The 13,822-nt window shown below is 38.3% G+C and overlaps 1 protein-coding gene across 1 annotated transcript in view; it reads right to left on the bottom strand.

Annotated features, from left to right (window-relative positions):
• The window catches only part of KIF13B (kinesin family member 13B), a 176,526-nt gene that overhangs the window by 118,454 nt on the left and 44,250 nt on the right, over positions 1-13,822 (bottom strand). The window contains exons 3-4 of the mRNA XM_087816562.1: positions 7,719-7,731; positions 2,684-2,744 (exon numbers count right to left, since the gene is read on the bottom strand). Coding sequence (XP_087672688.1) covers positions 2,684-2,744; positions 7,719-7,731 — 74 coding nt within the window. The remainder of the gene's footprint in view (positions 1-2,683; positions 2,745-7,718; positions 7,732-13,822) is intronic.

Here is a 13,822-nt window from a genome sequence, read left to right as displayed (position 1 = left end):
GCACTTCTTCTTTTCAGCTTATCTACAAAAAAGATTTTTAAATCTGATGAATGCTTCCAAAGGCTAATGTTCTTCAGGGTATTTCTAGTTAGCACATAAGAGAAAATGAGTAAAAAGTTCCTGATAATGTGAACTTAATTAGTAAACACTGACTAAAAATCTGCAAAGCAAAAAGCTAAAGAACTGCTAATTTTATAAACAGTGATGATAAATATCCAAAATTTAAGTTTGGGACCTAGGTGCACCTGAAATTTAACTATATACTACTCAGCTAATGCTTTATTCAGTAGGTACTAGAGTTCAAAACAATCATATATATAAATCCCCTCTCCTTTTCCTCAATAATTTTTTCTCAATTGGAAACATTAAAAAAAATTTTTTTAAACAATCTAGTAAGGCAGAAATGGCCGTACCAAGCACAAAATACTACTCTGAACAAAATTTCCAGTCTCTTTATAAAAACTATACAGTGGTGCCTCGGTTTTCAGACATGTCCGTTGGTGAACATTTCAGGTTACAAATGCCATAAACCTGGCAGTAAACGCTTCGGTTTTCGAACACGCCTCGGAAGCCGAACACGCCGCGCAGCTTCCGCTGAGGGCAAGATCCTGAGGCCCGGCTGCCGGCTGTTGATCCCTCAGTTTTCAAACATTTCACAACTCTCACGGTCTCCAGAACAGATTACATTCAAAAACCGAGGCACCACTGTAGTTGTGGTTAAACTCATGGGTAGCTTGTTTTACTTCTGTCGCCAAGTGCTTGGAACCAGTGGTCTATGGTGACTAGCAGCAATTCTCTAGGGACTCTTTCTTTTTTTATTTTCTCAGTGGCAATTTTAAATTACAGGGTCTATAATATATACCAGCTAGGAGAGAGTAGAAGATACTGAAAATTTCTTCTAGCTTTCTGTCATGGACATAAATAATCGGATCAAATGCTTCCCTATTAAATATGGCTAAATTAAATATACCATTCAATCTTGAGTCTTGAATATTGTGATAATATAGTGATTTATAAGAAATATGTATTTAGTCATTCAAATTCCATGGAATTTCCTAAGTGTTAAAAGACATAAGTAGCTAGTATTTTGTTATGCTAATAAGGTGACTTTTGAGGTACATCCATGCATGGGGGCTGGTTGGCAGGAGAGCCAAGCATGTGATTAGAGGGTTGGAACCTTTAGTACACCTCCCCTCTGGGGAGAGGAGAGGGGCTGGAAATAGAATCAATCATCAATGGCCAATGATTTAATCAATCATATCTATGTAATGAAGCCTCTATAAAAACCGAAAAAGAACAGTGTCTGGAGAGCTTCCAGATTGGTGAACACGTGGAGATTTGGGAAGAGTAGTGCTGCTGGAGAGAACATGGGAGCTACATGCCCTTTCCCCATACATTGTCTTATGCATCTCTTCCATCTGGCTGTTCCTAAGTTACACCTCTTTATAATAAACTGTTAAGATAGTAGTAAAATGTTCATCTGAGTTCTGTGAGCCACTCTAGCAAATTAATGGAACCCAAGAAGGAGATGGTGGGAAACTCTGATTTATAGCCAATTGGTCTAAAGTGCAGGTAACAACCTGAATTATGACTTGGTGTCTTTAGTCCAAGGAGGGAACTAAAGTGGGGAGTGGGGGTGGGGGGCAGTCTTGTAGGACTGAGCCCTTAACCTGTGAGATCTGATGCTATCTCCAGGTAGGTGGTATTAGAATTAAGCTGAACTGTAGGACACCCAGCTGGTGTCTTCCGCATTGCTTGTTAGTGGTGGTGGGAAAACACCACTGCCCCCATGATCTAGAACTGGGATCTGGACACACTTATATAAATATGAGAGACCTGGATGCTGCTATGCTTGTTATTTTCAAACGCTATAAATAGCATCCTATTATGCCTCACTTCCTAGTTAATTTACCAGATTAGTACATCATCATCATCCTTCCGATACTGAAGCATTCCTTAAAGTCATCATTGGGCCAGCTAGGCCAAATTAACCTTAACTTTTTGAAACAGCTGTAGTACTACTGTTTCTCATGATAAAAGCCAATGCGATATGACACTCAATATTTAAAAGAGATTGCTTAGAAACAGGTGCTGTAAGCAGTGAGGAATAAAGGAAATAGAAGGCTGACACTGTAGTCCTAAACTTGTGGTGAAAAGGGGCTTGAGACAGTCATCATTGAAGAGTAACAGAACAGCAGAATTCCAGAGCAGATTTAGAAAGAACATGGTATATTCCTCTTCATTAAAAACAGAAAACAGAGCGCTGAAAGCTTAAGTGATTTACCCAAAGTCAGGGGAGTCAGGAGTAGAGCCTGGGTTAAACTCAAGGTTTCATTTTCTCCGTGGCTCTTTGTTCGTTACACCAAGCTGCCTCGCTAGACCACATCACAGTCATCTAAGGGAATCTAAGCAGCTACTGCGTGCGACTGGCGCATGCAAGGCCTGGGACGCCTGCGAGTAAGCCTCAGCCGGGTGTACCCTATCGATCTAACCTGATCATCTTAAACCAAGAACAGTGCACTCGAAGCTCCCATTTCCCAACCAACGTAAAAACTCTAAGACTGGAGGAAATTCTCTATACAGTTTTTAAAATTACACAAAATAATACCATGATAATTTATGGAAAAAATATTAAAACACCTTTTCTATATTATCAATAGTTAATAGGATGCTGTACTCTTACCTGCATACTTTTCTCTGACAGACTCATCCATAGACCAGAAACAATGATCGTATGCAAATACCTGTTAAAAAAAAATAGTGTGTATTACAAACAAAACCTTTAAATAAAGAGCAAAACCTTAACATACTTATAATATAACAATGTCTTAGCATTGATAACATTGTTCATAATAGTGAAATAAAAACACTGTCTCACAATAAATATTATAAAATTATTTATAGTACAGTCTTACAACGTACAGCTAAGCACCATAGATGATATAAATCTTTATTTATTTCACATAGAAAACTTCACAATGTTAAATGAAGAAAGGGGAGGATACAAAACAATATGTACAATAAGATGGCTATTACACACACACACACACACACACACACAAAATGTATTTCTGCATGATAAGATTAGTGCTTTGTTTAATTTGAGCTTTTATGTAGTCTCTGTATTTTTACTTTTCCAGGAGAAAAAGATTTAAAAAAAAATAAAATGTAAAGATGATTACTACAGCAAGTTGAAAATAGCTATAAAACAGCAGATTCTTTAAATTATAACACAACCATGTACAATATTGTATAGTTTTAAGATTGTAAAAGACTGATAAGAAAATGTTCATAGATTAACATAAAAGTTATGAAAGTCTGGACCATGATCCCATATTTGTACAAAAATCTATACAGAGCCTGGCCAGAGTGGCTCAGCTGGTGGGACGTCATCCTGTGCACCAATGGGTTGCTGGCTGGATTCCTGGTCCAGGCACATGCCTGGGCTGCAAGTTCAATCCCTAGGCAGGGCACATATGGAAGGCCCCCGATCAATGTTTCTCTCTCCCACTAATTTTTCTCTTTCTCTCTTTTTCCCTCCTCTCCCTTCCTTCCCACCCCCCTTTTCCCCTTCCTCTCTCTAAGCATGTCCTTGGGTGAGGATTAAAAAAAATTTTTTTCTAATCTATACAGAAAAAAAAGCAGGAAGAATATACACTGGGAATACTGGTAGTGGTTAATGCTAGCTGGTGGGACATCACAGATGATTTGTTTAGATATTTTACATTTACTACTTTCTATAACGGGCACACTGTTTGTGATCGAATTTCATGTTTTATAATTTAGTTTTGCCCAGCCAGTGTGGCTAGTTGGTTGAGCATCGTCTCATGCACCAGGAGGTAACTGGTTCGATTCCCAGTCAAGGCACACGCCCAAGTTGTGGGCTCCATCCCCAGTAGGGGGCATGCAGGAGGCAGCCCATCCGATCCTTGTTTCTCTCTCAGCAATGTTTCTCTCTCTCCTTCTCACTTCCTCTCTCTGAAATAAATAAAAACATTAAAAATAATAATAATAATTTAGTCTCTTTAAGGATTTTGAATGTAATTGTTTTTAAATTCATTTCAGCTTGCAGTTCTAACATTCCCACTTTGGGTGTTTGTTGACTTGCTTTCTGATGACAGTTTTCCTCTTGTACCTTTAAATGTTAGTTTGCAAGTGCATTGGCAGTTTGTATTTTATGGATTATGTGAGTGCTTGGTTTTTTTCTTTCCCTTTGGCCACCTTTATATGACTTGTTACATTGCCAATCCCAGCTACTGGAGCCCAGATTTTGGTGTTCTCAAAGCCCAATGACGTCTCTACTCCCTCCTATTTACACAGACATTAGCTCAGTACTGGTGGCCAAAACCCATTTTTTAAGCCTTCATTCATGTGGAGCTGTACCCAAATCAGTTTTCACATGGTGAAGCTTCTCCAGTCCTCAACCATACATCAGCACCCTTTTAAATCTATCTGTAACAGTTAAACTTCTGTCACCTCCAAGAATCTGTGTCTGGTCCAAGGCCCAGTAAATAAGCTGTTTCTGCCCCAGCCTGCTTCTGGTCTCCAAAGTTACATGCTGTTTTTTAATATGATGTGATTTTAATATTTTAAAATATTTTATCTGTCCCTACTATGAGTTTGGAGTTGGCAGGAGAATGTTTCTGTGTGAACTCACAAGGTTATCTGGACCAGAGGTCTAAAACTTAACTTTTTTAACAAAGGAAATTAGATTAGGATGGTAAATTAAATATACCATATATCCCCAATCCCACCTGAAATGAACTCAAAATGATAGTGAGAGGGAGGGGGAGGGCCAAAAGGGGAAAGAAGGGAGAGTAAGTTTTTGAAAACAAATCACTTTCTTGTACCTGAATCAGAAATTGAGAATCCCTGATAAACAGTTGCAGTGAGACTGATGGGGAGTGAGGTGGAGTGGGAGCCACAGCAAGACCACAGGACAAAGCACTGCAGAAGGGGAAGGCTGCAAAGAGCAGTTCTGGGAGTGAGTGCCCCAGGAGAACAGCTAAATGAGCAAGAGGGGACCCTGGGGCAACCAACATGATGACTGGTTAAAAACATTTTCAAAGGGATTAAGAAGTACAAATTGGCAGTTACAAAAACAGTCAAGGGGGTGTAAAGGACAGCATGGGAATATAGTCAATAATATTGTAGTAAGTATGTATGGTGTCAGGTAGGTACTCGACTTACCAGGGAGCGGGGATCACTTCGTAAGTTATATAAATGTCTAACTACTATGCTGTACACACGAAACTAATATAATATGGAGTGCCAACTGTAATTGAAAAAAATTTAAATGCCTGGTATCTAGAAATTAATTAAAAATAAATAAAAATAAAAACACCTTCAAAGCAGGGAAGGATCAGAACACCCATACTGTGTGCAAAACAGCAGTTCCCTGGGAAGGGGCAGTGATGGAGAAGACAGGCCAGAAAGGCGAACAGAAGCCCCATGGCTGACAACACACAAGAGGTGGGAGCCCTGGAGCCCAGAAGCTACCATCCAGCTGCAATACCATGTGGTACATTACTAATCCTCAACATTTTTCCAAGGTGAAACATGTATGTATCAATAATGGTGGTGGCTCACTGTGTGAGCAATTCTCCCTCAGGGAGAAGAGGAAAAGACAAAGGAAGATGAGAGGTGGTCCCAAAGGACAGCATATCAAAATTTCGGGTAGTTTGCTTTTCAAACTACATTCATCAGCCAGGGTGGGAATCATTTCAGCAGGGTAAGATTAAACAAAATGTAAAGCTCAAGTTAAGTTTCTTCTATTCTAGCTTTCAACTCTCATCTCTGGTCATTTTATTTAATTCTATTCTTAATAAGGTTAAGTAGAAACCATCCTGATTCTTCTCTTGGAACCTGAGCTCCTCACTTCAACAGTCCCATCACCACATATGTGTGTACTTATCAAGGATCTGGCTCTAAAAGGCCTCCTCTCTCCATTATTATGAGTTGGTTTCTTTTCTTTTTCTTTTTAATTTAGATATCCTTTAAATAACTGAATTTCTTATTCTCAATTCTAGTAGAGAAGCTATCACTAAAGTAACTATAACAACTGCTGATAACTCCATGAGGTAAAAGGACACTGAGATACAAAGAAGTTAAGAACCTGATGGCTGGCAGGAGCTGGGAGTTGAACCCTGCCTTTGAGCCAGCAGTCTGCTCACCACCAGGCTCTCTACTACTAGGCTAAATTAGCTTTATTCCACCAATTTTTTGAAAGCCCCACAGCCTGGTACAAAGTTGGAAACTAATGAACACTTCGTTCATATTTACTAACAACACTGAATGGCCTTCTTTAAGTTTTAGCAATTTTATAAATTATAGGAATCTTCCAACTACAGAGTTCCTAAGCAGACAGCCCTTTTCTTTCTAAACAAATATTTTTCCTTAAACTTTTTAATAAAAACTTTTTTTCAAGTAATATAGAAGAAACAGATTCATTATTAACAAAGTCAAATAACACAGAAGCATAAAGTAAAAAATAAGGGCCTCCCATTCACCAAGCATACCACTCCCTCGAGGTAACCACTATGTTAATGTGGTGCTGCTCTTTTTATAGTTTTTATGTCAATACATTTTCTCTAAACATTAATATACAGTTGAACTAAATAAAACATGAATAGTTTTTAAATAGTCATGTGATGTTTCCTCACATCTTTACTGCAATCTCCAGCCCCTGCTCTACCAAAAAATAAGAAAACAAAAATAATCCAGCACCACCCTGACCAGTGAGGCTCAGCTGGTTGACCATGGTCCCCTGCACCAAAGGGTCATAGGTTCGATTCCTGGTCAGGGCACATGCCCAGACTGAGGATTTGATCCCTGGCCAGGGTGCGTATGTGAGGCAACTGATGGATATTTCTCTCTCACATCCATGTTTCCATCTCTCTCCCTTTCCTTTCCTCTCTTTAAAATCAATTTTTTAAGAAACTTAAAAATAATAATAATCCAGCACCTTTACATAAAAAAGATGAGACAAAAACTAATAAAATTAGTTTCACATATATAAAAAAATGTGTGCCATATTAAACTATTTTTTAAATCATTCAGAGTCCCAAACAGCCATGCCTATACATATTTTAGCAACAATAATGGAATTACAATTCAACCACAAACTCTAAAACAAAACTCCAAGAATGTAGATAAAAATCTGAATTTCCTGGAAAGTTCCAAGTAACTTCAGAGAATGGTCAATTCAAAAATAAAGTCCTGGTGCCCACTGTGGCACACCTACAAATTCCCTGAGATACAGGAACTGACACAACGCACTGAAGTTTCTTTAGAATCTGGGCTGAAATCTAAGCTGAGAGCATGTTCCCTTGAGGAAGCTGGGGCCGGGGCAGGCTAATATTGGCCTGAAGATGGGTCCCTAGCTGTCTTGGGAGCAACATGGACAAGTCTGCCCAGCGCAGTTCTGACCAGAGATTGGAACGACCAGTTTTGAGCCAATCCATGGTGAACAGCAAAGCACAAAAGGAATCTGTGTTGTAGTTGCCAGGAGACCGGCCATAATTGGTCAAAGTACAAATACAGTTTTTCCATAAACCTCCAGTCCCTCCTATGCCAATAAATGGCTTTGGATTCATGAACAGGCTGACAGCTTGCATTACTTTTACAAAAGTGACAGAGAGAAAATACTTTTGAGAGGAAAATTACCAGTTCTTCAAAAATATGCACCTCAGATCTTTACAGTACACCAAGTCTCTTACCTTCGGCTGGCTTCTGAGTTCCCCAAAGAGATGTCATCGTTGACATGAAAGAAAAGGGACAAGGTTCAGAAATTTTTGTTTTAGTTTAGAAGGCTCTTTTTGAAGGACAAAAAATGATAATGAACATTGTGCAAATTTTTCTTAAGAGTGCAAAATGTTAACTCTGAAATCAAATAGCAATTTAAAATATAGGATCAATTAATACCTATTAACTCATAGGGTAGAGTGCTAATTATAGAATACTAACTTGTATTTCTCTGGTAGAAGAAAGATTACCTGAGCACTGGATAATTTTTAAAGTACTAATATTTCTGCCTTATATATTCTTATTATCCTTGTATATGTCTTATAAATACATATTTAAAATTCTTTACTTTTTATCATCTGATTTCACTCCCAATTAGCTTTCTCTGCTTTGATATAGCAGCAGCTTACTCTCTATCTATATAGGCCCTTCCACACAAAATGAATTCTGTTCTGGCTAAGAAAATAACCTTAAATTAAAGGAACAACTAATTTTTTGCCAGTGAATTTATTGAATCATTCACTTATTTTCTGTGCTTCCCCAGTTGCTTCTAACCTCCCTCCGGAGCTCTGAAACTGCCGCTCACTTCTCCTCGGGGTACAGGAATATAACTCAATCCAATATAATTTTAAGATAGTTTCAAAATTAGAAAACAGTTATAAGGAAAGCACAAAGAACTCCCTTCACCCAAATTCACCCAATTGTTAACACTGCCGTGGCTACTACACCATTCTCGCCCTCCCTTCCTCTCCTCTCCTCTCTTTTTCTATATATACACATACACATATACACACATATATTATTTTTTCTTAACTATCTGAGATTAAGCTGCAGATATGCCCCTTCAGCTCTAAATACTTCAGTGAATAATTCCTAAAAGCCATGATACTCACTTACAAAACAACAGTACAGTATCAAAATCAGAAAGCTAAAGAATAAATGAGAGCACTTTTGAAACTAGAGTGAAACTGGAGCAATGACTGGAACTTTAGGAACGGCTGGTCTCTCTCAGAGGATCAAAGTGCCAACTCAAACCCAAAACTTGAAAGAAAACTAAACATGGAAATGTTTCCTTCCAACTGCCTACACATTTTCTTGTCCCTTTGTCTCATGAAAGACTTCCTCCTAAAATAAATTTCATAAGCTATTTGTATCAAATGATTTCAGCAAGAACCCTAAAAAACACAAAGGACTGTCTCACAAATGAGTGACACCTGTCTAACAGATTTTGGAGTAATAGCTAATGGGGCTAACATATAAAAGAAAATAATTTCTCTGGAATAAGAGATATGGAAAAACTTGCCTAGGAAAAGACTTGTGAAATACTGGTAGAGGTTACTGACATACGCTCCCATCTCTTTACAGGTCTTTATGAGCAGAGGAGGTGCTCGTCAGCTGCAGGCAGCTTAGTCATACCCTGGCTGGAGGTCAGAACAGAGCCGGCCTATGTGAAACACCCGCATTAGGCCGCACGTTGCACGCTACCTCACTCAATTTTCACAATAACTTTGCAAGATGCTATCATTATTCCAGTTTTACAGATGAGAAATTTAAGGCTCAGAGAAGTTAAATGACCTGTCCAAGATACAATAATAAGCAGTGATGAATGCAGGATGCAAAACTAGGTCTCCTGACTCCCAAGACCATGTTCTTTTCCTCTCCCACACTGGTCAAAACAGCCTCGTCAAGTTTCTTCTAGAATTAAGAACCTATGAGTCATATATTAATAACTGCTTCTGTTAACAGAAATATTTCCATGTATTAATTTCTTCCATTCTAATTATTACCCAATGAAAGGTTACCACTTGGTGCTTATGCCAATGTAAGTTTACTTATTTATTGTATTTACAAAAACTCCAAACTGTCTTTTCTGAGAGAAAAATAAGATATTTGGTATGATATTTCAATTTTAAATAAAATATTTTTATACAAAAATCAGCTCGCCCTAGGCAACAACCAAGAAACATAAAATTCAATAATATATGGCACATAGCAGAAGAATTCATAGGACTAACCTGAATTCAGAACATAATAATAAAAACAGAAACAAACCAGTAAGTTAATTAAAGAGCTAAGTTTCCAGCCAGGGATTCTGGTGGCTACAACAGTAAAGCTCAAATAACCTACAGAGTCATTGGAAACCCAAAGATGTAATTACAGCTCTGTACAAAAATAAATAAGTAAATTAATTAATTAAACAAAACCTTTCAAAATGCAGTTGCAAACCAATCCAGCAATGCCTCACTTATCCCCAAATTCCTTAGTGGAGATTTAGGTGGCAAGGAAAACCACCCCTAAACAATCAAAAGAGACGTCACAAGGTAAAAGCATGAAAGTCTTAGTTTCTCAGCTGAGTTGAATTACCTTATATTGTGGTTGTGGCTTAACTTCATTTTTGAAATACTTTCAGACTTACAAAAAGTTCCAAAAATAGTTCTAAGAATTACCGTGTACCCTTCATCCAGCTTCCCTAAATGTTAACACCTCATATAAACCAGGAAATTAACCATCAACAAGATTTATTAAATGACCTAGAGCCAACCTTATACAGTTTTTTTGCCAACTGCCCCCACTGAAGTCCTTTTTTTGGGTCCAGGATCACACATCGTATGCAATTGTCATGTCTCCTCCAATCTGGGGCAGTTTAACTCTCATGACCCTGACACTTGAGGAGTAATGGCCAGTTGTTTTGTAGAATGCCCCTCAATTTGGGTCTGTCTAATGCTTCCTTATGACTAAATCCAGGTTATGCACTTCGGCAAGCACTGCACAGAGGTAATGCTGTGCCCTGCTCAGCGCGTCACACCAGAAGGCCCATGATGAGTCCATGTCTCACTACTGATGATGGCAACTCTGGTCACTTGGTTACAGCTGTAAATGCTAGGTTTCTCCACTGTAACATAATTAGTTTTCCCTTTGTACATTTTTCTTGTGGGGAAGATTCTGAGACTACATAAATATAGTATCACATCATACCTTCACCCACAGATTTTAGCATCCACTGATGAGTCTTGCCTGCAACAAATGCTGTTTCCCAAATGGTGACTGTCTAATTACTAACGATGTTAACAGCTCAGGTGAACCAACGTGGATGGATGTGCTTCTCGGGAAGGGGAGGAAACAGCAAATGATTTGGTTGCATACTTTGTATAGAACTGTTATCTATGAATAAGCTACTGACCTGGGTTATGCTCACTTCTCATTAAAATAATAAATTACACTAGAAAATTAAGTTGAATTATACTCCTAACATTTAGAAAGCCACCATATGAAGAAGAAACTTAGTGATGATTTTTTATGTTAGTGATCTTCGTTAATTTTTTATTAATACTCCTGGCAATTACACAAATAAAACTGCTACTGGATCCAAAAGTAAACCACAAAGTATAGTGTATATGTAAAACACAAAGCAATGTCAGTAGAATGATGTTATAAATCAATTATTACTGTTAACTATCAAAATCAAACATTATATCCAAATATCATCACTTCTTTTCATTTCAAAGATTTAAGTTTCTGAAACCTTCACAATTAGAAATGTTTGGAATCTCTGTTTTAACAAGATCCCACTCCACCCCACTCTATAATGGATGGATGCATCACAAAGAGCTTATTCTAATACAGCCAAACTACGTAATGATATTGTTGCTTTCTCGGACTTAGCTGGCAGTACCAGCAACCAAACAACAATCTGTGTGATGATCGTTATTTTTTCTTTGTCACCCCTCCCCCAGTGTGCTTTTCGCATAAGAAATAAAGCTGACCTGCCTGATAAATTAGACAAGGACAATACTCACAAAGGAAGCTTATCAATCTTTGCTCATCTAGCCAACTGTAAGAAGTACAAACATCACTAAACGCCCCATTCACCGTTTCTTTGACATTTGGAATACTCCATTCAATTATGGAGAATTAATTTTAAAAGTATCGCTCACAGAGTGGAGCATTATAGAGAATGGTCTTCAAGATGTAGACGGGTTTAAAAACGCTACCACTAACAATAAATCAAGGCACTGGAACCACATGTAGCCTGGACCAGAGAAGACTAGAGGAAGGCATGATGCCCACTTCAGAGGTGAGGAGGCTCAGTGCTGGCTATTCTTACATTGAAGGGACAGCCCTCTTCTTTTAACTTTCTCCAGCAGGTCCTACTGTGGTCTAGTCTCTGAAGCGCCCTAGAACAAGTCTGCTCTCCCTAACCAAAAGGGAGTTTTTCTTCCCCAATTCCTGTAAGTCAAAACGATCTCTACTGCTCAGGTATTACCTGTCCTTTTGTCACATGATATAAACTTTTTAATATATGGGTCATCTGCTCAGCTAGACTATAAGCTTCTAAAGGACAGAGTGTGTCTTTCTGCATTTACCAACACAAGGCTTTATGATGTTCAGCAAATATTTTTCAAGCTCTCTAGGTGACTTGGCCCCTGCCCCTATCTCAACCACATCTTGCATCATCTTTCAATATCTTCCATTTTTTTAAAATAAAAAAATATTTTTATTGATTTCAGAGAAAGGAAAGGAGAGTGAGAGAGAAAGTTGAAGCATCAATGATGAGAGAGAATCACTGATGGGCTGCCTCCTGCACGTCCCCAACCGGGGATCGAGCCTGCAACCCAGGCATATGTCCCGAACCACGATCTCCTGGATCCCTGGTCGATGCTCAACCACTGAGCCACGCTCAGCCGGCTTAGCTTCCTTCCTAATTGGCCCAATGTATCCAGTTTCCTAGTCTGGGGACTTACATACATCATTTTCTGCCTTGAAACATTTTTTTTTAAAATATATCTTTATTGATTTCAGAGAGAGGAAGGGAGAGGGAGAGAGAGAGATAGAAACATCAATGATGAGAGAGTCACTGATCGGCTGCCTCCCACATGCCCCCAAACGGGAGCCGAGCCCGCAACCCGGGCATGTGCCTCGCCTGGGAATTGAACCACGATCTCCTGTAATCTAGGCTGATGCTCAACCACTGAGCCATGCCCAGCCGGGCTCTGCCCTGAAATCTTGGGGCTAACTCCCATTCATTTGTCATTTCACAGCCTAATTATTATTTCCCTACATGTATCTTTCTTAAACATCCGATCTAAATTAGGTCCCTTATGTTATTCTCAGTCACAGTGTTCCTGATGGAACAGAAACATTTCCACCACCATCTCTGCTCTCTAAAATCATCCCCAAAACAATAAAGCAAATAACAAAAATAAATTCCACCTTCAATGAAACTAGGAGATAATTATAAATGAAACACATGACATGAAGACAGAAAATGCATCCACAGAATGCAAGAAAAGATGAGAAACAAGTGGTGGTGAGTATACCAGAAGGTTAGGGGAGAGAGAACCAAAAAAAATGGAAGGACATTTGAGTCATTACCTCTGCTATATAGCCCTTGGACATCCAAAGAACATGGCCACTGAACCACAAACTGGCATATTTCACAACCATAAAACTTTGGAAATATGAAAACCCTGGTTAATAAATTCCATAATTTCAAATTCTCATATATTGGGATAGCATAAGTCAAAGAATATTCACTATTAACTCAATCAGTCATTTTCAAATCACCTGCTTCTTCTCATCTGTCAAACACACAAGCAGAGCAAGTTTTAATTCACTGTCCATTTTCACTCATAAGAAAGTTTAAATCTGGCCAAAGAATTAAACCAATATTGATGCAATTGTGGGGTTTTTTAATAAAACGTATTTCACATCCTATGTTAACAGAGTAATGCACATTCATTTCAATAATTACATGTTAAAATAACTTCAGGGTATAAAGAGAGAGTAGGATAGATTGTTGAAATACTCTTAAGACTCCAAACAAAGAAAATTCTTATGATTTTTACTTCTCTCAGTATTTGTGGTCATGTGAGGTTTTGAAATTTATCAATCTATATTTCTCTAGCTTTCTTGATTGTATTAGTGTGATTAGATTTCTCTTTTATTAAATTGGATTTATCTAGTTTTTACTGAATATGAAATTAATCCTCCCATCCCCTCACCCTTTCTAGATCCAGATCCATATTTCAGTCTCCAAACCGGAGGTCATACCCTCAAGGTCCATAGGCCCAATATAGTC

The sequence above is a fragment of the Miniopterus natalensis genome, chromosome 4 (genome assembly GCF_054644295.1).
Source record: "Miniopterus natalensis isolate mMinNat1 chromosome 4, mMinNat1.hap1, whole genome shotgun sequence".
NCBI lineage: Eukaryota > Metazoa > Chordata > Mammalia > Chiroptera > Miniopteridae > Miniopterus > Miniopterus natalensis.
The sequence above is the reverse complement of the archived record's forward strand: the minus strand, read 5'-3'. Positions and strand labels throughout refer to the sequence as shown.